This window comes from Zalophus californianus, chromosome 2, assembly GCF_009762305.2.
Source record: "Zalophus californianus isolate mZalCal1 chromosome 2, mZalCal1.pri.v2, whole genome shotgun sequence".
NCBI classification, from domain to species: domain Eukaryota; kingdom Metazoa; phylum Chordata; class Mammalia; order Carnivora; family Otariidae; genus Zalophus; species Zalophus californianus.
In genome coordinates this window covers 128,885,655-128,911,478 of record NC_045596.1, presented here as the reverse complement: position 1 = coordinate 128,911,478, position 25,824 = coordinate 128,885,655, and the positions used below count along the sequence as shown (strand labels likewise).

At 45.4% G+C, this 25,824-nt stretch overlaps 1 protein-coding gene across 2 annotated transcripts in view; it reads right to left on the bottom strand.

Annotated features, from left to right (window-relative positions):
• Window positions 1-3,392: 3,392 nt before the first annotated feature.
• TMEM131L (transmembrane 131 like) overlaps window positions 3,393-25,824 on the bottom strand; it is a 159,314-nt gene continuing 136,882 nt past the window's right edge. Inside the window, exons 27-35 of one of the 2 annotated variants that reach the window (XM_027598879.2) lie at window positions 19,155-19,279; window positions 16,091-16,257; window positions 14,146-14,328; window positions 11,366-11,444; window positions 10,158-10,240; window positions 9,386-9,506; window positions 8,274-8,365; window positions 5,232-5,371; window positions 3,393-4,505 (exon numbers count right to left, since the gene is read on the bottom strand). In XM_027598879.2, coding sequence (XP_027454680.2) covers window positions 4,230-4,505; window positions 5,232-5,371; window positions 8,274-8,365; window positions 9,386-9,506; window positions 10,158-10,240; window positions 11,366-11,444; window positions 14,146-14,328; window positions 16,091-16,257; window positions 19,155-19,279 — 1,266 coding nt within the window. In that variant the 3' untranslated portion in view covers window positions 3,393-4,229. The remainder of the gene's footprint in view (window positions 4,506-5,231; window positions 5,372-8,273; window positions 8,366-9,385; window positions 9,507-10,157; window positions 10,241-11,365; window positions 11,445-14,145; window positions 14,329-16,090; window positions 16,258-19,154; window positions 19,280-25,824) is intronic. The other variant, XM_027598880.2, reaches the window with a different exon arrangement.

Genomic DNA, 25,824 nt, shown 5'->3' with positions numbered 1-25,824 from the left:
TAATACATTTTATTTTACTGACCTCTGTACTCTAGTGGGAGGATTAAATGGCTCAAATATCTAGGTCACACAGAAATTATTATTTTGAAATGTTAATTTGAGTTGGCATAAGTATTACATGTATTTTAACAAAGTTGTATTTTAAAGGTGACTTTTATAAACTTGTCTAGTATTTCGATTCATCATAATTAGACTGCTTTGCATTTTGTATGCTGGCTATACAAGTATTTAAAGACATTCTTATGTGCCTTTAATCCTAACCCACATAATTACCACATACCTCATTTTATAGGATTTTTATTGGGGAATGCTTAGTCAAAGTTTCACTTTGCCTTTTCCTTAAAATTATATCTTCTTATAGCACGATGTAACTTTTATTAGGACTTCGGTTATTTGTTTTTAACATGCTTACTTTTCCCCACTGTTAAATAAAATACTTTCCCTTCAGATTTAATTAAAATTTTGGGAGACAAGAGTAATAAATATTAATACATTCCTATAATAGACAATACAAAAAAAAAAGATACAAAAAAGAAAAACCACTCGCAACCCCACCCACCAGATGGTGCATCATTCCCTCCAACTCCATATTCTGCTATATAAACTATCATAGTCACACTGTATAAAATATCCATATTCATATGTAAAACAACTATCCATATTCATGCTGTATATAACATTGTATCCTAATTCTTTCACTGCCTATATCATTGTCTTACAGTTTTTAGAGGCTTCCTAGAATTCTAACATCCATGTGAACTATAATTTAAACATTCCTGTTGTAGAACATTTATTTCCAATTCACCGCTGTTCTAAACACTGTAATGAATATGCTCACACATCACTTGTGGTGGGCAGAAAAAAGACCCCCCACACCAAAGAAGTCCACATCCTAACCCCTGGAACCTGTAAAAACAGCCAGAAGGACTTTGAAGATGGGGTAAATTAAGAACCTTGAGATAGGGAGATGATCTGGGTGGGCCCAGTCTAATCACATGGATTCTGAAAATAGGAGAATCTTTCCCAGTTGAGATCATATAAAAAGATGTGACAATGGAAGGAAGCAGTTACCAGAGAGATGCTACATTACTGGCTTTGAAGATGGAGAAAGGGGGCCACGAGCAGAGGAACATGGGTGGCCTGGAGAAGCTGGAGAGGTCAAGGAAGAAGGCCGATTCTCCCCTAGAGCCTCCATATGGGAATAAATCTAGTGCTGCCAACATGATTTTAGTCTGGTGAGACTTGTGTTGGATTTCTGACCGACTACTGTTAAGATGATGAGAAGTTTGTGTTGTTTTAAGCGACTAAGTTTGTGGGAATTTTTAATGGCAGCAAGAGAAAACTAGTATCTGATTTTTGTGCACATCTTGTACTATTTTTTTGTAGGAGTCAATTCCTAGAAGAGTCTTCAAGGTCCCTGATATACACTGCCAATGAATTTATAATCACATCAGCAATGTAAAAAGTGCCTGCCTCACTCGCCCCTGCCCACCCTGAAACTTCATTTCCTGGGTCTTGTTGTTTCATGTTGTCATTGAAATTGACGATAGTAATTATACGAAATACTAGTAGCAGCCAATCGAGGGTTTACGATTTAAACACTCATTTAATCCTCACAACTACTCTATGAGGTATGTTACCACTGTCATCCCCATTTTACAGAAGAGGAAACTGAGGCATGGAGAAACTAAGAAATGTGGTGAAGCTGGAGTTAGACCTCGGGAAGCCTGGCCCCAAAGGGCAGGCTCTTCGGTGAGTTCTCCATTCAAACTGAAAGTCCTAGAAGGTAGGGTCAGTCTTCTCCTCTACCTCCTTGATTACTCAAGTGATTCTCGAGTTTTCCCCACTGTCACTGTAATCCAGGATGACAACAGTGGTCATGAAGAACTCTATGCATGGAGATTGACGTCTGAAAGCTCACTCATATGTGAAGAACTGTGGTAACATTTTCTCCTACCTTGGCTGCTTTGCTGGTGGCCCTTGCTTGTCTCTCAACCACAGAAGGATTGGAGTGTTCTTTAATAATTAAGACTCACTTCAACTGCCAGGTAATCGTAACCCCCTCTCCCCCCGATTCCTTTACACTCCCTGCCCTATACCAGACCCCACGCCAGGTGTGAGGAACAACAGGGAACCAGACAAGTGGGGAAGGCTGTGTTGGGTGTGATGCTGTAACAGACCCTTAGCAGGGTCAGGAGTCCAGGCCACGATGCCAGGGGGAAGACAAAGGAAGAGAAGGCCACGCCCCTTGCATTAGGGGCACAACCCGGACTTGGTTTCTCCCGCTTGCGCACATGCCACACAGCCATTGGCTTTAGTCTTCGGGCTAAAGACCATCTTCCAGTCGAAGTGAAGATTTACTTTTTCTCGTACAGAGTGGAGGAAACGCTTACTTTGGTTTCTCACGTTTTCCTGATAGAGAATTGGGGGATCGCTGAACGTAGAAATATAAAGTAGATACAGAATGTACATCTAACATCTCTCTCTTCCCTGGGAGTTTTCAATTTGATTCTGAAAATGCTTGGGGGCTTTTTCATCAACCTAAGTTATTTTTGTGTGTGGGAAAATATACTTAACACAAAACTTCCCATTTTAATCATTTTGAAGTGTGCAGGTCAGTGGCACGAAGTACGTTCACACTGTTGTGCAACCATCACCACCATCCATTTCAGAACGTTTTCATCTTCCCCAGCGAAAACTGTACACATTAAACAACAACTCCCACCCCCTCCCCTCAGCCCCGGTGACCACTCTACTGTCTCTATGAACCTCACCACCCTACGTTATCTCATACAAGTAGAATCATATGGTAACTGTCCTGTGACCGGCTTAGTTTACCGAGCATCAAGTCTTCATGGTCCCTCCACGTTGTGGCATGGGTAAGAATCATCTTCCTTTTTGAGGCTGAATATCCCATTCTACGTACATACCATGTTTTGATTATCCATTCATCTGTCAATGGACAATTAGGTTGTTCTCACCTTCTAGCTATTGTGAATGATGCTGCTACGAACATGGGTATGCAAACATTTGTTTAAGACCCTGCTTTCAATTCTTTTGGGTATATACCTAGAACCTAAATTATTGTAACATTATTCAACATTGGGGGTGGGAAGTCTGCTTTACCCAAATCAGGATTCTAACTTGGCCACCTGAGTAGTCTCTGGCAGCTGTGCATGCCTGGAGGCACCCCTTACAGAAGGGCAGTCCCCAGTGGGCAGCATGCCACCCTCCTTGTCCCAGGCCCCCTGGCAGCCATGGCAAAGAGAGATCCAAAGCCAGCATACCCAGCACTCCACTTGAAACTCTCTGCTACTGAATTTCCAATAAAGACAAGACAAAAGGTTAAAAAAGAAGACATTTTTTATTAAAAGTTAAAAAGGTTTTCAAGGTTTAAACATGCACATAGATACTTCCACTATCTCATGGCTTTCTAAAGTCACTGACAAGCAGATACAAACTGGTCTGGCAAACATGCTTTGGCTACCTAACTCCCCCGAGGTTTTGTATTTGGAGTAAGCCCGCTCGCCCAGGGGAAACCAAACACTTGCCAGAATGTCCCCACTGCTGCTGTTGCCCCCACACAGGCAGGACAGAGGGCAGGGAACACTCTTGTGCTCCTGAACAGGCAGAGCGCAGCTAGGCTCTCGGCTTCGCCCAGCAGCTGCGACCGCCGGGACCGGAAAGAGCCACCCTTCCACCCTGAGCACCGTCTGTCCAGGCAAGGGAGCGGGCTGCTCAGCTGGGCATCGCAACACCGGCTGCACTTACAGTCCGTGGAGAACCTGAAGCAGAATCCCGACGGTCTGAGCCACGGGTCAGCTCAGTCAGAATCTCTGGGAATGTCACCCGATGAAGGTCATTTTTGAAGTTCCCCGGGGGAGGGCAGGGAGGATTCTGATGCCCAAGGAGGGGACAACCATAGCAGCCCCTCCTTTCTCAACTCTTACCTTCTTAGAAGTACCCCGTGTTCCAATTTAAAACACTTGGCATGTCTGACACACTTCTTCATTTACGAAGAAGTGATGACATATGGATGCTTAAGTTTCTACCAGTGATTTGTAATGGGTTAAAAAAAAATAGAGCACCCAGACTTCATTAAAAAAATTTATTTTCATATAAAAGTGCCAAAATATCCACCAATGTCATAATCTATCTCAACAACCAGTTTACGCTAGTAATCAAAACACAAGCCTCTTTATTCACATTGTTTAAAAATCAAATTCTTTTCACACATTCCCACAGTAGCTTGAGTCTCTAGACAGTGGGAAGCTTGCATTCCTATTTGCTGTGGTAGTCCATATGTCCAGGTTCATATAGGCACGAAACGGGTTAAACCCTGGGTAGTATTCCTTGCACATGACAGCCTGGTTTTCCATGTGAGTCGAATGTTCCGTGGTGGGATTGATGGGGCAGCAACCTTCGTATACATCACTCTGCGGGGCCCAGATGGAACCAAAAAGTCCAGACATTGGAGACAAGCTTCGGGTGCTTGTGAGGTAGGGCTGAGGTGTACATGAGGAGAGGAAAAAAAGAAATTTTTTAGAAAGGCAACATCAAGGTTGAAGGCACACCAGTGGACACCACAGTGGTACCCATCCAAGTCACCGGGAAGTCATTAAACTATTCTCAACCCTCTGGGTTGCCTCAACGCCATTTTTCTCAAATAGAGCGTTGTGAAATCCTCATCTCACTGGGTAAACTTATTTTCAACCCAAGGAAGGACCCCCTAGGTCAAATGCCCTCGATCCGTAAAAAGTGTCTTGAGTGGATGTGAGAGGGAGGCGGCACGGGGCTTTTAGGCTCAGAAGGGTGCTGACAAGCAGGAAGCCCTCAGGACCCACTCACGGACCACTGACCAACCTCTTTGGTCATTTGGATCCGTTCCTCCCTGAGCACAGATGAAAAGGTCAGCAGGACCGTGTTTATAAACACAGCTGTGTCACAGGGGGCTTCCTGGCCCAAACTCAATTTTAGGGACACAGCATCGCTCCTCCGTGTCCTCTGGGACGCCTTTCTCATTCAGGGTGGCTAAACCGCCCACGTCTGCAAGCCCCCACCTGTCTGACTACGCACTAGGCTCCTTCAGAGGGGGGCTAGCCTGGCTTTTGTGATCTAAAGGAAACAAGCCGGGCTTTGGCCGATCTGAACCTGACTCTGAAGTGAAGTGAGACCAGGATTAAAGAAGCACCAGAAAGAACTCGGAGCTGCCCGGGGGCCACGACACTGACCGGAGAATTGAGGAGACCTGCATGTCCCCAGGCAGTCGGCATGTTGGGCGGGGGGCTCCAGGTAGATGGAGAGTTGTGATCCATAAAGTCTGTCTGAATTTCGGCAGGACAAGGGAAGCCATTGGGGTAATTCATGTTTTCTACAAAGAGTGGAAGACAACAACATACGTAAACATTTTTACGGCAAGATCTGAATTCTCACTCTCAGGCCAAAAGTTTCAAGGCCTTACCGTAGTGCCAAGGTAAAGACAGGCGTAGATACTCACCCCATGGGAACCAGGCGGGCCATTACACTGTCATTCGCAAGGTTAAACCTATCAGATATGCTACCTGGGAAGCCCTCAGGAAGCCCTCAGGAAGGTCTTCCTCTGGCCTTGATGTTCTGTATTTGACAATGTGATGGGAGGCTTTCTAATCAACACTCCTGCAGCCTGGAATCGTGTCCATTCTTACCAGTCCTTAACATTTGCTTTTATTACCTGTCGTGCCGACCTCAGCCTCCTGCACATATACCATGGAACCAGCACTTCTTAGCTAAGCAGGAAGGTACAGCTGTCCGTGCCTTATCCACGGGAGGTATGTTCCAGGACCCCCAGTGGGTGCCTGAAGCCACGGATACTCCCGGACCCTATGTACATTGTTTTCTTCCTATACATAAATACCCGGGGTAAAGTATAATTTATAAATCAGGCACAGCAAGAGATTAACTAATAAAATAGAAAAATTATAATGATATACTGTGATAAAAGTTATGTGAATGGGCCCTCTTTTCTCTTTCCCTCTCAAAATATCTTGTTGTACCGCACTCACCCTTCTTGTGAGGCTGTGAGGTAATAAAGTGCCTACGTGAGGAGAGGAGGTGAGGTGAATGACAGACACTGTGACACAGCATTAGGCTACTATCAACCTTCTGACAATACGTCAGGAGGAGGATCATCTGCTTCTGGAAGGCAGCTGACCGAGGGTAACTGAAACCACAGAAAGCACAACACGGATAATGGGGTGCTGCAGTAATATACAGAAGCCTCCCAAGCCCGGGAAGAAAGTCACCCCAGCACCCCCCTGTGGCTAGCATGGCGCAAGGCAGGTATCAAAATCCGGTGAAGTCCATCTACTTACACGGCTTAGAGCTTCCCTGAAAAGGTAGCCCCACTATGAGAAATTGTGATCAGGCTGTAATGTATAATAAGAACATTTTGCAGCTTATCAGGGAAATCTCATAGCTTTTAGTGTTTATTATTACCGATGCTTGCGCCCAAGCATCTGCAACTTCCCACAGCTTCCCCTCCTGGCTCTCCATTCTGTCCTTCGGCTGCACCACCCAGGGGAAGAAGAGTTAGGCCCTGCTGAGGAACAAGCCCATACTTGTTTCCATTTCACTCAGGACTTGTCTGCCTAAAAAGTACACCAAATATCTAAAGCCTCGGCCTCCCAGTGGATAATCTACAATCTTAAGTCCACAGAAATCCAAATGACCCAGGTCTACCAAATCTGAGGGACTAAATAGATCAGGGTTCTTCGTAGAAGCCCCCAGACAGCCAGGTTGAGAGGGCTATCTGAGACCACCTAAAATTATACACGGCAGGCCTGCACAACTGAACCCACATGAAGCGACTCGGCAGCTTCCTGTAAGGTCATTCTCAAAGGTTCTCACTGTTAAAGGTGCATTCTTTCTTTAAAAAAATTCAATTTAATTAACATATAGTGTATTATTAGTTTCAGGGAGAGAATTTAGTGATTCACCAGTTGCACAGAACACCCAGTGCTCAACATACCACATGCCCTCCTGAATGCCCATCACCCAGTCACCCCACCCCTCCCCTCCAGCAGCCCTCAGTTTGTTTCCTAGAGTTGAGTCTCTCATGGTTTGTGTCCCTCTCGGATTTCGTCTTATTTTTCCTTCCCTTCCCCTATGTTCACCTGTTTTGTTCTTAAAGGCACATTCCTAACAAACAGACAAGTAAAACAACAAAAGACCAAGCTCATGAATACACAGAACAGACTGGTGATTGTCAGAGGCGGGGGATGGAGGGGGTGGAGGGGAGTGGGGTGTATGTAAAATGGATGAAGGTGCTCGAGCGGCACAAACTCCCCATGATAAGCTGAATCCATCCTGGAGACAGAGTGTACAGTCATGGTGAGCAGTGTTAACAATATCCTATCGTGTATTTGTAAGTTGCTAAGAGAGATCTTAAAAGTTTTCCTCACAGGGCGCCTGGGCGGCTCAGTTGTTGAGCGTCTGCCTTCAGCTCAGGTCATGATCCCGGGGTCCTGGGATCGAGCCCCGCATCGGGCTCCCTGCTCTGCGGGAAGCCTGCTTCTCCCTCTGCCTCTGCCGCTCCCCCCGGCTTGTGCTCTCGTTCTCAAATAAATAAAATCTTTTTAAAAAAAAGTTTTCCTCACAGAGAGAACATGTGTAATCATGTACAGGGATGGGTGGTGACTAAACTTACTGTAGCCATCACTTCCCAGTACATACCAATAGCCAATCATTACGTCGTACACCTGAAACTAATACAATGTTCTGGGTCAATTATATCGAAGTTGCTTTTAAAAAGGTACATTCTGGAGGAGATTACGCTAAGTGAAATAAGTCAAGCAGAGAAAGTCAATTATCATAGGGTTTCACTTATTTGTGGAACATAAGGAATAGCATGGAGGACATTAGGAGAAGGAAGGGACAAATGAGGGGGGGGAAATCGGAGGGAGAGACGAACCATGAGAGACTATGGACTCCGAGAAACACACTGAGGGTTCTAGAGGGGAGGGGGGTGGGGGGATGGGTTAGCCTGGTGATGGGTATTAAAGAGGGCACGTTCTGCATGGAGCACTGGGTGTTATACACAAACAATAATCATGGAACACTACATCCAAAACTAACGATGTAATGTATGGTGATTAACATAACAATAAAATTAAATTAAATTAAAAACAAACAAAAAGGTACATTCTTGTGCAGTTAGTGCCTCAGGTCCATCCACTTTTTGCTTCGACTTTTCTGAAAGTAAAAGAATGGCATCGGATTGTCTGAGCAGCTTTTACCTTCCGGAAAGGCATTATAATCGTTCAGTTCCAACGGACAGTACACGCTGGGGAACTGGCCTTCACAGGCTGTGCTCCAGTCAATGAAGCTGCTACAAAACACAAGAGGTCTCGTTTCAGAAGCAGGACATCAAAAGACCCGAGTGAAGAAAGAGAACGATTTCATGGCCCAGCCTCCTAGTCACTGCTCATCCCTGTTTTGGAAGAGAAAAGATGTACTTTCTCAAGTCCCGGGATCAAAGACTTCCTGACTGAACGCTCCCCGCCAACGACAGGGCCTTGCAGGACGGATGGCTCCGGCGGGGAGCGCGCTCGCCTGATCACCAGGTGGGCTAAGTCCACCCGGAGGCAGAATCCAAGGCCGTGGCTTCGGAGCTCTCTGGGAGAGCGACCGCGCTACCCCGAGGCTCTCAGCCTCAGCAGGCGTGGCTCTAAGGCGTCCCCCTCACCCGGGGCAGGGTCTGCATTCCTCTCAGGGGGGCCAAAACCAGCATGACTGATTCGTGACAGACACTTCGATCACGATTACAAACTGGAGTCTCATGATAGAAGAAAGTCAATACCACTGTAATAAACTGAACCAAAAAAGAAAACCTCAAATAGATTCCGCGATTAAACATAGATGCCACCATTTTCTCATGTTCTCACCACTGAACGTCCTTGACATCCAACAGTAAATTAAAGAAACTGCTCTAATGTCACAGTCTTTCAATACTCAAACTATCTGATCTTCCTTAACATTTTAAATGTGTTCGTGATGAATGCCACGGAAAAATGGAAATCTCTGCTCTGTCAGGTGGTAGGAGTTGTGACTGTTTTTCCAAACAGGCCTCCGTTAACAGACCATCTTTTCAACTTAAGGAGGAAAGTAACGATGTGGTCAGCAGCTATGTCGCTCTTATTTCCTTTCATGTTTCTCGCACCCAGGCTTTGTTGTTTTCTAAGACATCACAACACAACTTCAAGAGACAGATGGAAACACCCAGCTAAGGTGCACGGGGGAAGGAAGCCTGGCCCCCAATTTTGCAAGGCCTGCCCAACAGACTGAACTCCAGTCCCCAGGGCAAGCCCCTAGGCTAAGCGAGGCAACGACCAGAGAAGAGACTCCGTACCTATTATGCACGGGGGCCGGGCCCTGCATCACGCCAGGCATGCTGCTCTCCACAGCGCAGCTGAAGCTGCTGGTCACACACACGGGCCGCGTGGGCCACAGGTCTCCAGGTGGGTAAAGACCTAAGGAAGAGAACAGGTCCTCTCAGCCTACCCTCTTCCCACCCTTCCTGCATCTTCTCTTCTTTCCTTCTAGAAAACACTCCCTGCAAGTCACCCACACGTGCTGACCATCTCTGTCTTCCCTGACCCTTTTCGGGATATACTTTCAGGATATAAAGCAGAAAGATGGGGTCTAAGGAGAATGCCACTGTTCCACTAACAATTCAACAATAGCAAGTCCAAAATGTATCCAAAGGACAGTGCAGAAGCCCATGCTTTCAAAGTCGGCTCCAAGGTGTAGGGCGGTTTTCAAATCTAGCAGAGTTTATATAAGCAAAAGCAAGTCCGTGTATCAGAGCTCAATGATGCCACGGGGCGTGAACATCGGGCTCATCCTGCCACAACCCCCGACCCTAGCCACGCGGGAAGCAGGCACTAGAGGAAAACAGGAGACATGAGCACCTCGGCTACAAGGCAGGGGCAGCCTGAGTCAGAGGCCCCTGATGATGCCGACCCAGAGAGCAGGTGCCTCCCAGAGTGCACGGAAGTGCGGTGACGTGGCTCGGACGAGAGGGCCCGCACCCCCTGCCACCTGCTCGTCTTCACCAGCTCCCTGGCCTGCCATGTGGAGGGACCCCTGGCTGGTGCCTGAAGCAAGAGTCTGCGTCTCACCTTTATCTTCTTCAACACCTGGGGGCCCGGCAGGAAGGCTGGGACAGGGAGGTTCTGCATATTGTGGGAGGTTATTCATGTTTCTGTGGAGAAAGTGAGAAAATGAGGATCTATAGATTTCTTCTGTGCAAGGACATACCAACTTTGTTCAACCAAGTCTGAGTTTTACAGAAATTCTTCCCCCAAGAAACAGAAATACTGGAGACACAAAGGTACACAACCAGAAAAGGGTTAAGGGATATCAAATTTCCAAGACCCAGCAAAGCCATACACAACAGAATCAGTGTAACTGAGGCCAGCTGCAGGCTCCCGCCTGCCCAGCTCCAGCCGGCAGGAGGTTATCGATCCCCAGTTACTGTACGCTCCACCGCTCCCAAAACAGTCGACAGCTTGCCTCGTCCCCCTGCTGAACCTCCTCCTTCACAGGCACATCCACCTAATGTTAACGAGAGCCTCCCGTCCTCTCGCAACGCGATCGGCGCCTAAGGAAATGCGATCACGTTCTCACTCGAAAACCCTCTGCCTGCTGAGTCCTCTCCTCTTGCCCTGCTCAACAAAAGCCACTTGTCTATTTTGTTCGATGGGGGCAGCAATCGTCACAGAGTGGAGTCATAACCATGGGAGGATCGGCTAGCTTCTTGCAAAACTCCCTACGTCATCAGTCTCAGTTTTATTTCAAGTCCTAGCAAATAGTAGATGACGCCCATCCCTACAATAGCTGCAGTTTCTCTTTCTGCTTTCAGGAATGAGATGTGTTCTTTTTTTTTTTCTCCTTAAGATTTATTTATTTGAGAGAGCGCACGCACAAGCTAGGGGAGGGGCAGAGGGAGAGGGACAAGCAGACTCCCCGCTGAGCCTGAGCTCCCAGCCCAATGGAGCCCGATGTAGGGCTCCATCCCAGGACCCTGGGACCGTGACCTGAGCCGAAGGCAGACACTTTACTGACTGAGCCACCCAGGCGCCCCAGAAATGGGATGTGTTCTAACGTGGCTTTATTACTGGCAGCAACAGGGCTCCCACACGAAACATGTTTACTCGGAAGGATCCTACTTTCTGAATTATGAGCGAAATTGGATGTTACTTTCTTTCATTCTTAAAAAGCTTTCCTATTTTCACCTGCAGAACCAAGTACAAAGCAGCAAGCAGCAGTGACAGAAAAAAGATAGTACATAAAACACACTATAAGAGCTAGAAAGTTAAAAACTTACGTGGAATTGCAGATGTTATGAGAAAGATTCAAGGAGATGGGAGTTTCTGAAGAAAAGTCATTTTGTGAAACACTGTCTCCTGCATAAAAGCAAAAAAATTATCACAAGCTTTTACAAATGTAATTTAACTGCATTATGTATTAAAGGGCAGACTGCTAATTATCACTAACCCTGAATGAGCAATTTATTTCTCACTTTTAACTGATTTTCACATTAGTAATTTTATTTTTTAAAACTCTCTATTGTATTTATCTTTTCATTGAAAACTTACTAACTTAAATTTATGGATTTTGGACTCACAGTGTTTTAATTATGGAAAAAAGCTGAAACTTAATATTACGTAACTTTCTCATAAGGATTTTTCTGATAAAAGAAATTTTGCGGACACCTGGGTGGCTCAGTCATTGAGCGTCTGCCTTCGGCTCAGGTCATGATCCCAGGGTCCTGGGATCGAGCCCCGCATCGGGCTCCCTGCTCAGCGGGAAGCCTGCTTCTCCCTCTCCCTCTGCCCCCTGCCTGTGTTCCCTCTCTCGCTGTGTCTCTCTCTGTCAAATAAATAAATAAAATATAAAAAAAAAGAAAAAAGAAGTCTTGTTATATAAATAGACCCCTGCAGTTTATAAAAGCGACACTGTAGGAAACCTATGAAAATAAACTAAGTTTAGAGAAGAAAAACAGAAGTCACCTGCGATTATACTGCCATTCAACATCAGGTATGTTTCCTTATAATCTCTTTTATGTGTATGCATATGTATAAAATTGGGGTCACACTTCATATATACTTTGTCTTTATGGTCTTTTACACCATTAATTATACTGGGGGCATTTTCCTGATGGTACATAACCCTCAAACAACTTATAAACTACATTTTAAGTACGGCAACACCATCAATAATTTTTACCATCTTGCTCCTGTTGGCCTTCCCTAAGCAAAAACTGCACTTCTATTCTTTGTTACTAAGGACTGATTTTTAAAAATCTTGAGCTGGCATCATCAGGCAAACTTTGTCTTCAGTGGTGGATGGAGCTGTGCTTGGTGTAGGCTGCGAAAGCCAAGCTTCCTCAGGCCAAACACATCCCCGCTATCAAAGCACATGGGCCGGCAGCTCCACGTAAGGGAAGACAGTGTCCCCCAGAAGGGGCAGGACTGCTATGTTTCTGAGAAGATCTTATCTCTTTATGCCTAAAGCACAGTACACAGTAATAAACAGTGCATATCAGTGATATTAAAATTTTATGGGGGTCATTAAGAAAACAATGTCTCAAAGGCTCCTGGTGGGGGGGAGGTGAGGCAGCTGATAACAAAACACAGCCTGAAGATACACGTGGGTGCCCTGTGTAGGTTTTTATGGCTATTGTGCCCTGGTCTCTCAGCCAAGACCTTTTATAGGTCTCACCGCGGGGAGGAGACAGAGAAGAGAGAAGCCCAGAGGCTGCTGAAGGGAGCTGTCTGTGGCTTGAAGCGGCCTGTCTGGCGGAGGAGACAGGGATCGAGCTGAGCCCCTGGCGGTGAGCAAACCGGGGTGTGGAACAAGCCGTCAACCTCTCTGAGCCCGGGGCCTCACGCCTCGGCCTGGCCCGGGGACGCTGGCCCTCCCTCTCAAGGCCATGTGGGAGCAGTGCGAGTGTGACCGGGGAACGAAGGCCTCACACATGTGAGCTTCTCAACCTCACCACCGTTTCCTTCCACAAAGACTAAATTTACTATGTTGAAAACAACAGTGAAAAGGAATGAACTCCATCTTTATATGGTCACGGAGCTTAAAAAAACACAGTGAAAGAAGCAAGATGCAGAATGATATACTGAAGTGTGATTTCCTTTATGTAAGTCACAAATATTCTATACTTTGTTGGTGGACATATGAAGGTAAAATAAAATATGGACTAGAAGAATACACACCAAGTTCACGACAGTGGACAGTGATTTTCTTGAGGAGGTGAAAGTGGAACAGACTATAAGGCATTATTAAAAAAAAATGAACTTTGACCTTTCCCAAATCTTCAAATTTCTCAAAAATAAAGAGAGGGCCGCAATATCCACAGCAGCATTATTCACAAGCGCCAAAAGGTGGAAACACCCCAAGTGGCCATCAACAGATGAATGGATAATCAAAATGTGGTATGTACATGCAATGGAATATTATTTGGCCTTAAAAAGGAAGGATGGAAGAACCTTGGAGAAATTACACTAAGTGAAATAAGCCAGACACAAAAGGACAACCACTGTGTGATTCTACTTAGACACTAGAGTAGTCAAAGTGATTGAGACAGGAAGTAGCAGAGAGGCTTCCAGGGGCTGGGGGAGCGGCGAGTGGGGAACAGAGAGCCATTGTTTAAAAGTGCAGAGTCTGTTTGGGCTGATGAAAGGATTTGAGGAATGGATGGTTACACAATAGGAGTGCTCTTAATGCCACTGAATGCTACACTTAAATACGGTAAATTCTGTTACAAATATTTTACCATAATAAAAATGCGCAAGTAATGAAATAAATGTGGAAGTTCTTTGAACTGTTTCAAAGACACTGAAATGATGATGATGATGATGATGATGATGATGATGATGATGATGATGGGGTGGGGTGGGGAGGGGAGAAAAAGGAAGGAGGGAAAAACAAGAGAGTGAATGAAATCCAAAGTGAAGCCGGTACTCCAACCTGCGGCTCCAACCTGCGGCCCTGCGTGGGCTCCGGGCGCTGGAAAGCAGATCCCGGCCTGGTACCGGGCTGGCCGAGGGCGGTTGGCAGGCTGGGTCCCCCCCCCCCCGGCCCCCCGGGACTCACCGGCCGGCAGGAAGTGCTGAGGGCCCGCCACGGGCTTCTTGTCCCCGTCGGAGCTACTGCTGCTCCAGCTGCCCCAGCTGCCCCGGCTGGCCCGCACGCTGCCCGAGGAGCTGCCGCAGTCCGAGCTGGAATCAGAGCAGGACTTCTCCATGCACTTCTCCCTGGGCTTCGGGTAGTAGCCCTCTGTGGGAAGGCAGAGAGGCGTCACGTTTCAGTTAAACAGTTTTCAACTGGATGCCACGTCCCATCAAAGGAGAGAGCTAGAATTAGGAAGGAGGCCACGTTCAGCTTCAGGGTCTGCTCTACCTCTGCTCATCCAGGGAGAAGAACGACCTGACACCAATGACGGGACGTGGGGGAACTGTAGGGGATGAGCTCTGCCTATGGGATGGACGCTCACACATGTCCGGGGCTCAGACCGTCCCTACCAATGATAACTGTGATCTAACAATGGTTCTGGAAATAAACACTCTGGGAAAGAAAACAGCCTACTCAACCGGAGTGGAAATTTATGGGTAAAGTCCCGCTCTCTTCTATTAAGATTTCCACTAAGAGCTTCAAATTATTATTTATGTGTGGGTGGAAAGAACCTCCAATAAGACCAAAAAGCAACATGCGTGTCAAGGGAATGAGTGAGAGGACGGAGAAACTCCCTAACTCTTGTCAGCTTGTGTGTCTGCCAGCCTGCATGCACTGACGCGGATGTGTGTCTAGGGACACGGGTGCTGGCCTGGAGGATGACCACTCCCCCGCCCCCTACCCCACGGGTACAGCCAGCTTCAGCGGCCCCTGAGCCTCCTGCTATGCTCTGCCCTACCCTGGACCTAGCTCTGCGTGCCCTCTACCTCCCACTCCCAGAGACTCTGCCCAGCAGTTCTCAGGTGGGCCAGCAGCCTGGTCTGCAGGAACCACCTGACTCAGGTGTGTGAGAAGAACACGGTTCCCACCTGGCCATCCCCCAGAGTAAGCACCCACTATGCCTTCAACACTCTGCATGGGGCGAGTGGAGAATGGCCAGGTTTTAGAGGAAGGGGGAGGGAGGAGGGGGGAACACCAGAGGCCTGCCCAGGTTCAAAAGAATCTCAGGTTTCCAGTCTCATCCTGATACCTTCCCATTTGGGCTGCCGTAAGCTAAGCTAACCCATCCCCCCACCCCTCTCCCCTCTAAAACCCTCAGTTTGTCCATAGTCTCTCATGGTTCATCTCCCCCTCTGATTTCCCCCCTTCATTTTTCCCTTCCTTCTCCTAATGTGCTCCACGCTATAATAAGTGAAACCATATGATAATTGACTTTCTCTGCGTGACTTATTTCACTTAGCATAATCTCCTCCAGTCCCATCCATGTTGATGTAAAAGTTGGGTATTCATCCTTTCTGATGGCTGAGTAATATTCCATTGTATATATGGACCACATCATCTTTATCCATTCGTCTGTTGAAGGGCATCTCGGCTCTTTCCACAGTTTGCCTATTACGGACATTGCTGCTATGAACATTGGGGTGCATATGGCCCTTGTTTTCATTACATCTGTGTCTTTGGGGTAAATACCCAGTAGTGCAATTCCTGGGTCATAGGGTAGCTCTGTTTTTAACTTTTTGAGGCACCTCCACACTGTTTTCCAGAGTGGCTGTACCAGCTTGCATTCCCACCAACAGTGTAAGAGGGTTCCCCTTTCTCCACAACCTCTCCAACATTTGTTTTTTCTTGCCTTGTCCATTTTTGCCATTCTAACTGGTGTAAGGTGGTATCTCAATGTGGTTTTGATTTGAATTTCCCTGATGGCCAATGACGTTGAACATTTTTTCATCTGTCTGTTGGCCATTTCTATGTCTTCTTTGGAGAAGTGTCTGTTCATGTCAAGACCCATTTCTTTACACTGGATACTTCCTAGAGGAATCAAAACTTCCGACAGAAGCACCATTCACAGCTCAATATAGTTACATACCCGCCTCTCCCTGTGCAGCAGGTAAGCTGCTTCCAACGCCAGCATCGGTCTTACAAATTTCCCCAGGATTTTCCTGTATACACCAGTTTCTGACATCGATGTCACTGCTCAGCTCGGACCTTTCAAATTCACTGCACACAAGTTTTAATTCACTCTGTTCAGAGGGCCTAGAAGAACCACAAAAATATCACATTTGAATGTTATCATCCATCCATCCTTGCTTTCCAGGAGACTTATCAGAGGTGAAAATATGAACCTGGGACAACTCAAGACCTCTGTTCTTAGGGTTTTGGAGGAGAAGACACTGAGGAAGAGAAGGATATCAAAAAGACAAAGATTTTGCTGTTTTAGAACGACAATCAAGTTGGAGCTCATTTAATCGACTTCCTAGTTCACAGTGACAGGAATAAAAGTCCACAAGGTTAAAGGAGTCCTTCTATCATTTCTTAAGTGGCAAGTCCAGGACCAGAACCCAGGACTCTTGGCCCAATCTTCCTTGGCTTTAATGTAAAGTATGATTCTCAGTAGATGAACCTACTCCCTGCTGTCTGGGGGTTAATTTAAATCTTTTCTCATCCATTCATTTAGCAAACATTTGTTGAATGACTACAGTGCCATGTATTGTTAGGCGAGGTGTAGCATTTACAAAGCATAAAGTTCTTTCCCTAAGGAATTCATGGCCCAATGATAACATCTCTCTACTAGACCGTGAACTCCTTGGGGGAAAGAACTGTAATGGTTTTGCAAATGGCTAAACATTTAGAAATGGTAGAGGATGCCATAGGAGTATGTAGATGGCTACTCACATGGTCCAATTTCAGTACCTCGTGGCAGGTTTGTAGGACGGCAGTTATGAAGACAAAACATGTGAACCATAGCACATGATTTCGCCGGTTTCTGACCCCTCAAGGTAAAGAGTGTAATAGACAGAAGCAAGAGCCAAGGAAACAGATAATCTGACAACCACCTACTTCTTAAGCATCATGTTCCCAGAAGGTTCTGATTAGCTACAAGATACTTAACGGTTCTTTTTTAACAACTTGTTTCTTTAGCATGTCAGAAATCGGCTTACAGAAATATACCCTGACACTTAATTGGTGAAATTCCACTTGATTTTTGTATTTTCCTGTATGTCCTTATCAGGAAAATATAATACTTAATTTTTAAAAAGATTTTATCCATTTATTTAACAGAGAGAGAGAGAGAGAGCATGCACACGAGCAGGGGGAAGGGCAGAGGGAGAGGAGGAAGCAGGCTCCCTGCTGAGCAGGGAATCCAACATGGGACTCGATCCCAGGACTCCGGGATCTTGACCTGAGCCAAAGGCAGACGCTTAACCAACTGAGCTACCCCGGCGCCCCCAAAATGTAATATTTTAAAAGTGATCTAAATCAATCAATTTTTTTAATGAAAATACATGTAAAAAGAATATAAGGTGTAACTTTCTATAAGATACCACATTGCAGTTTTTTAAATAATTTAGCCTAAATTAAAAGGATAATTACCAATCAACAGTTAGTATTTGGTATTAACAACAAACTAACAATGAGACTATTCTTTTTTCATGTTTGCATTTTGCTGTTGCCCAGTGTTAGCCAGGGCCCTTGGAGCTGCCTGACCGTGCTCCAGCAGTGTACAACACGACACTGCTGAATCACCGGCTCTGAGCTCCAGATCGTGGCCACCTCAGGGACCTAGGGACAGACGCCATGAGCAGCACCAAATATGCTCCCCACCCCGTGGTCCTCGCCTCCATGTGAGCTGTGCTGCCCGAGTCCCCTTCCCACAACAAGCGCGACTGCAGCAAGGTGGGGCCCCTTCCACAGAAAGACTGGGAGCCACCAGAGAACAATTTGACAGAAACACATACAAATACCTAGCTGAGTCTACAAGAAAGAAATCCCCAGATGCCAGAACTCAAAAGAAGAAAAAGCCAGAGTGGTGAGGATGGAGGGATTACTCAGGAGGGGCTGGGTTTTATTCCCTGCTCAAGGACAGTCACATACAGGAGTCGGGGACCTGGAACTGTTTCCTAAATAAAACTAGGGTCCTTGAAGGAGGCACTGTCAGTACAAGAGACACCAGAAAAGCTGCTTCCATGCACTTTGGGAGGAAAAGGCAGGAGAAAGCATCTCTACTGGAGGCTCTCGACTTGGGCACATGTTGGGTGTTTAGAAGTCTAACCCAAGAAATCAAAATTCAGAGACTATACCACCAGATGGATTTGGAGTCAGAATGTATGTACTACAGGGACGCCTGGGTGGCTCAGTTGGTTAAGCGTCTGCCTTCGGCTCAGGTCATAATCCCAGGGTCCTGGGATCAAGTCTGGCACAGGGCTCCCGGCTCAACGGGGAGTCTGCTTCTCCCTCTGCCAAACCCCCATCCCCCACTCGTGCTCTAATAAATAAAATCTTAAAAAAAAAAAAAGAATGTATGCACTAATGACCTGTTGAAAAAAAAATATGGGATTCCCACATAAACACTATTCAGTGCCTTCATTTTACTAATAAGAAAATGAAAGCTTAGGCAAATTGAGTGACCTAAGGAAGCAAGGTTTCCAAAGGAGAACACCAATTCTGGCTCTGCCCCTTACCAACTCTGGGGCTTTCAGCAAAACACATGTCTCGGCCCCTCACTTCCCAGAAATGTAAGAACCTAGCTTCTGGTGACTCTTCTCTTTCACTACGGGACCCCATGGGTGAGGGTAACGCTGGGGAGGGGAGGCCTGTCGGCACCCACCTGCCCCACAAACGCTCCTGCACTTCACAGGCAGAACGAAAGGCCTGGCACAGAGGAGGCCTTATGCTTTTTTCTTTAAAACCTCCCATAGCTTTGAGCATTTTTTTAAGGTAAAAACACGAAAAATCTATTCACTTTAAGGTATTTTAACAATATAAATGAAAACATAACAAGAATACATATTAATTTTAATAACGTACTTTTACATCAATATTCTCTTCTCAGTATCCGACATCGCAAAAACAGATTAAACGGTAACAGCTAAGTGTAAAATTAGAGTAAAAAATAGATGAAAATTTTAAAGGGATTGTAAAAATTAACACACCTCAAGACCTGAGCAGCACCCCGTTTCTTGTTTTTACGACACGTTCGATTTTTATTCCAACTTAAATTTTGTAAATTTCCTTCTTTTTTCTCCTGAAGCTTCTTCTTCCTATAAGGATCTTCTTGCTACAGAGAAAAAAGAAACCTTAAATGAAGGTTTAAACTGACTAAATATACATTTAAAACCTTTTTTATTTTTTTTTTAACTTTTGAAGACCAACTCCATACAAATTCAGAATGTTCCAACACTGGTGAAAATGGAGGCACACATTTCTCAATCTCCGGTTTGTTTTCATTCCCCTTCTTTCTCTACCTCCCTCAATCTCTGCAAAAAGAAGAAACATTGTTGCCTTCAGAATTCCAATGGGGCTAAAAAGGGAAAACATCTGTTAGCAATTTAGGGTCAGCTTGCTGTTAACTTCAGCAGCAATAAATTCTCCAGCTTCACCTGTTAATTTGGTATGTGCAATTCACATGAATTACTACTGAAGAAAAATCATGTAAAAACTCAAGGTAGGAGTAATTTGTGTACTTGTTTACAGAAACTTTAGGAGACAGCCAATCTCCACTGAGTGTTCCAAATAGTTTAAGCTTTTGTAAATAAGAATATGCTTGATGTTTTTTAAATGTGGTTTTGAAAAACTTAATTTAGCATGAAATACATACCTATAAATTATATATAGTGTATGTGTGTATATATACATATACATAAGTGTGTGTGTGTGCGTGTATATGTATGTAATTGTTTCTTTATTTTGGGTCTTCTCCTTTTACCTTAGGCACAGTCTGTTAACTGGCCCGAGGGGAGGGGGAGTCCCCTGCCTGTTGGCATTCTGAAGTAGCTCCTGCCTTGAGTGTTCTTGTACTCTCTTTTCCTTCCACCACTCTGCCCCTTTAAAGCAGAGGCACTGTCAGCAGGTGGGAGGTGGTACAGAGCTCACAAATTGAGACCCCAGGGCTTGAAAAATGTATCCTGCAGGGACCTCCCAGAGGCAAATCCCCTAGCTCCAAGACTCCTCTTCCTACTGACCCTTAGGATTCACATTTCATAAAGAATAAAGACTGGCTCGTTTTACCTTCTTTTTTGAGAAGGTTGGTCCTGAAATCAGAGTAGGAATGTATGATGTTCTAACATACACTTGCCTGACACACATGACTTGGAAGAAGAAAAAGAAAAGGTTTCATTCAAATGCCTATACGTTACATACCTGGGGTACCAAAAGCCATTAAGCAGGCTTATTACAATAAATACTAGAAATAAAATGAAATTGTAACTGTACCTGTGGTGGGAGAATGGGATTTTTGTTTTTTTCTTAATACTCCTTTAGTTTCTCCCCCAGTAAGTAGGTATTAACTTTTTTCTGATTCTGAAGGTATTTTAAAAACGTGACAAGTTAAACACACAAAGCCCCATCTTAGAGGATCTTAATGCCAACTGCTCAAGTTTGAGGCTAAACAAACACATTAATAACATATGATCAGACATTCTCCAAAGTTAAAGTTTAGCTATATACCATATTTATTCGTGTACTGGTCCCCGTATATTTCTAGCCTTGGGGGAGAAAGGGATTCCCCTTTCCTTGGGCCAAGAAAGGCTGTTCAACACAGCAAGACCTTGAGCCTTTGTGTCCCTCCAGAGTCACATACAAAGAAAGGATCTGCCTCTAAGTGGGGTCAGGGAAAGAGTGAACTGGTCAGTAGTCACTCTGACACTTGGCTGCCTCTCTCCACTCAATCTGGTGAGAGCTGTCATCCTGTGCAAACAAGAGGGACTACAGAAGACGTGCGACAGGGCGGTCAGAGGCATGGCTACTGCCTCTGAATATTAGCCAGAGTGATTAGCGGGAGAGTGCTCGGCACGCTGGACTCGGGTGCATGGAATGACCGAGAAGCAGTGTCCATGACCAAATAAAGCGGGGGACGGAAAGAGGGTGTGGACAAAAGAGGGAAGAGATGGAGGACATATGGGGGAGTGAAAAACTAATGAATGGCCTTTGTGCGTGTGTGTGCACACGCGTGTATGGCAGGGAGAGGGGGTTGGGAAGTGCGGCATTGAGGAAGAAGGGCCCCCGTCTTGGGGAGAACAAGCTAGCCCTGGACATAGCAGATGGTGGCGGGGGGAGTGGGGTGGGGAGGCAGGGTGAGGACATCAGAGACCCAAAGCAACAGACCTGTCAAGAAATGAGAGGGAGAATAAAGGGAGAATTCGGCTCTTTTCTTTTTGGTGGGGAGGGTGTCACACAGAGAGGGAGGCAGACCCAACCAGGGGAAGAGTCCAGGTAGAGTTGCAAGCAAGAACACAGCAGCTCTGAGGCCAAACAGCCTGAAGTGAAGCTCACTCCAGGCTTTTTACTGGCTGTGCGATCTTGAGCAAGTTACTCAGCTTCTCTCTGCCTCAGTTTCCTGCATCTTCCAGCAGGCTGTTGTGAGGAGCAAATAACCTGACACATAGCAAGCACTTTATAGAAGGCGTCTTATTCTCACATGATTGAATTATTTGAACTAGTGAAGTTCTCGGAAGTCCCTGATAGAAGGGACAATTTTGCTGATTACAGGTTGGGCAAATAAAAAGATTTCCTAAAACTTTAATAAAAGCCAACAAAGAAATCAAAGGAGAAAAATCACAGACTGACTCCATAAAACAATCTTTAAGCTGCTGTGTAGAAGTAACAGCAAATAAAAAATAAGAGAGAAGGGCAGACTAAGAAAAAAAACCAGACACACTGATAGGCAGAGTCAATACCATGCCATATGTTCTGACGGCAAATAAGAAAAACACATGCAATAGAAGAGTGGGCAAAGCACATGAAAGGCAAATTCACAAAAGAAATATAAAAGGCTAAAAAACCATGAAGACTCTATCCAAAATATTTAATAATAAAGTATGTTTTTAGGAAAGGGAAATTATAGACCAGCTTGTATCTCCTCTTTCCGTGCTGGTTTTAAAAAACACGAGTGTGTTTATACTGCATGTTTGTGCCTGCAGACACTACGAGAGGGCTGGGGAGGCGGAGGCCTGGGGAGGCAATGCCCTTAACAGAGTCTGCCTCTGAGCAGTGCAAGCAGAACTGGGTGAGACATTCACTTCCAAATTTATAAAAAAAGAAAGAAAGAAAAGGAAGAAAGAAGGAAGAGAGGGAGGCAGGAATTTCAGGGGTAGGATTTCGGATGGATGATTTTTTTACTTGTTTTTCAGAATTTTACAAAAAAGGAAATGAAGGAAAGTGCTCACTTTTCCCTGGTAAGAGATGCAAATTGAAATGAAAACCAAAACACAGTCACTTCCCCATCATGCTGACCAAGATTTTGCAAGAAACACAGCACGGTGCTGGTGGGAGCAGAGGAAGTCAGCGTTGTCCCATGGCATCATCTCATCAGTGCGAATGAGAATCAGGACCACCTTTCCAGAAAGCAATCTGGGGCACACAGGAAGACACTCTTTAATTCTGCTTCTAGAAATCTCTAACAAGGATATATCAGGTATACAGGGAAGACTTAAGAACAATGTAGTTCATCACAGTGCTATTTATGAAAATAAAGCTGTAAATAACTTTAATGTCCGACTGCAAGCAAATGGTTTAGGATTAGGGCATAGTTAAATGATGGAATGTAATATAACCACTGGAAACAAAGTTCCCCTTGTTCTGAACATGAGAAAATGTAGAATTATAACATTATTAACAAAGCTACATATACATAATGATGGTCCTGAGTTTTTTAAAAAGTTGCATAAAGAAAAATGTACAAAGTGGTTCATTTTGTATACACTTTTCTCCCCCCCTTCATGCTTTTATAATAATCATGAATTCCTTTCTAAGGGAAAGAAAAATCTGCTTTAAAAAAAATAAACAGCAGGGCTAGGGTTAAAATTTAGTTTGTAGCTCTCAGATCTGGGCTTCAACTTTCTCTGCCAATAAATCTAGAAGAATGTTCTCCATGTACTATAGACAGATTTATACAATTTTCTAAGCTGCAAAGTTAGGTCCTAAGAATGTACAAGAAAAACAAACACTGAATACTGCCCTTGGGAATGTGTTTATTGAGAATGATTTCTCCAAACGAACAATGAAATGGAAAGCACACTTGCAGGGTTTTAAAGAGCTTTTTGCAAAACAGGGAGTAAGTCACAGAGACAGCAAAACAAACAAACAAACAAACAAAAAAAAAGATGGGGACTATGGTCCCCCAGATCCTCCGGCTCGCTGCAGCCTTTCTGCAGAGCCGGCTGCCATCTTTAGCTGCACAGGTCTCTCTTCCATGGGCTCCCGGACCAGAAAAGAAAGGAGGGACTTACTCGACCCCTGGGACTGTGCACAAGTCAAGTCTGCACTCCCGGGATAGAGAGAGAAAAGACAAGGCCCATGCCCCCAAAGATGGAATGGTGCAGATACGCAGAGAAGAAAACAACAGGAAGAAATTAAGAAACCTGCCACAAGGAAGGGCACAAGGGTAGAGGGCTGAGTCTGGCATGGGGGCCTCGGATGGAGTCTGAAGCCCAGGAATGGCGCCCACTCGTGGCAGCACCACACAGCAGGGCTCCTGGGGCCACCTCCTCCTGATGGCCCTCAGACGGATGGACGGACTTGGCATGAGTTCCACCTGCTCTGCCCAGCACATAGGCTTTGCAGCCACTGAGTCATTACATCTCACTGTTGGTTTGCATCACATGGCAGGGCAACATGGAAGTCTCCAAAGCCCCTAGCAAGAGGCTGCTAAGTTCCAATTCTTAACTTCACCCATTCCCTCCTACCTCAAATTCAATGACTTCTTTCTGCTCCTGAAAGCACGGCCCATCGTAGTCTCATGGCCTCGCTTTCTGTACATGTGGTATACCTGCACCCTCGGGCCACCTGCAGATTTACCACCACCAGGGTTCACACTGAGGCCCTGCTCTTCTCCCTATGCCCACCACACCTCAGAGAACTCAGGGTCGCCTTTCAGTTCTAACCTCCACAGGCACAGCTCCCAGATCTCAAGCTCCAGGCCCTAGTTTGCCATGTAAGCTCTGGTTCCGTATCTCCCGCTGTCGGTCACAATCACACACAGTCATTCCCTTTGTACTGACCCCTTGTCAGCTCTTGGTACATGAGCTACTCCAAGCACTTACCATGTTAACTCAGCCGCTCCTCTCAACCCTAGGATGTAGGCACGCTCTCAGTACCCTCATTTGTCAGATAAGGAAACTGCGATGTTAAGTAACTCGCCCAGTGTTATAGAGCAAATAAATGACGACCAGGATTCAAACCCAAGAAGTCTGGCTGCAAAGTCCATGCTCTTAATATGCAACACTGCTTTGAGAAACATAAAAATGAACTCATTGCATAAGTCAGAATTCCCCCATCTTCTCGTTAGCCAGACTTAAAATTTAGGAGTTATTTTTGCAAATGGTTATGTAAGAAAAGATAGTTCCTCTCCTTTATACAATTAGGGAAGGGGAAATCCTGTTAGTCTTTCTTCTAAACTCTTACTTACTCTTCCTGTCGTTCCCCAAACACAGCCTTACGTCACACCTCCCAGTAGAGTAACAGCCTCCTTGTTAGAAGAGAGCTGGTGTCCTTTTTGGCCCGCTCCAACCCAGCCTCCAAAACACTCACACTGATCCTCCAAAAATGCATTATTCACACATTCATTCAAGCATTTACTAAACGGCACTTTATGATCTCTATAATAGGCATTCTGCCCATCTTTGTAAACCTGAATTGAAAAAGATTCAATTATGACCTTCAAGAAAATCACAGCCTGCAGGCTGTTTTCCACTGGTTACCCACAGCCCTCCCCCCATCCACCCCCCAGTCCAGAAACCTTCCCTAGCTCCCTATCCTTTGCATCAGGGTCTCCCCAACTGGCCACGCTCAAGCTAAATCCTCCGAGAAGACATTCTGTTTGGACACATGTGCTTTAAGGAATATGACTCTGAAGTTCCTTAGCAGGCAAGGGACCATGCTCTGCTTCTCTGCAAGCATCATCACTTCCGACTGCTGGGCTCATCTAGTTCACCATCTGCACTGCCAGCTGAGATCGAGTGGAGAAGTCCAAACTTGGAATTGGTGAGCCAAGGCCTTCGCCATCTGGAATGACTCCCACTCTTGCTTCACATTCCTGACTGAGCCTCTTCCCAAAGAGGATTTCCCACTGCTCCTGATTATGCCGTGGGGTTCAGTGGGGCTGCTGCCCACCTTCCCTTCTCTGCCTGTCCGCGTTTCTACCTCCTCTAGGAGCTTTCCGTGCCCGCTGCAGGCTAAACTGACTTTTCACTCTCTGAAATCCCTTCCACTCTGTACAATCCGGATTGGGGCACTTGACTACTTGGACATAATGTGTCCTTCTTAAAAGCCTGCAAATTTCCAGTTGGGGATGTCTAGGATATATTTATTTTGCATCATTTTCATGTTATTTAAATGAAAAATTCATGTTTGTTATAAAGTTTAATAAAAATGCAGAAATATAAAGAAGGAAAAAGATCACCCCAAATCCCACCACTCAGAATAACCACAGTCTGCCATTGATTATTTGGCAAATCTTGTTTTTACCAACTCTCTGTGAACCTACAGACACGTTAGGATGGCAAGACAGACGATGGGAATCATTTATAACACTGGGACAATGTATTATTTTTTTTTAGTATACGTGCTGAAGTGAACACAACGATGTATTACTTTTAAATAAAAATT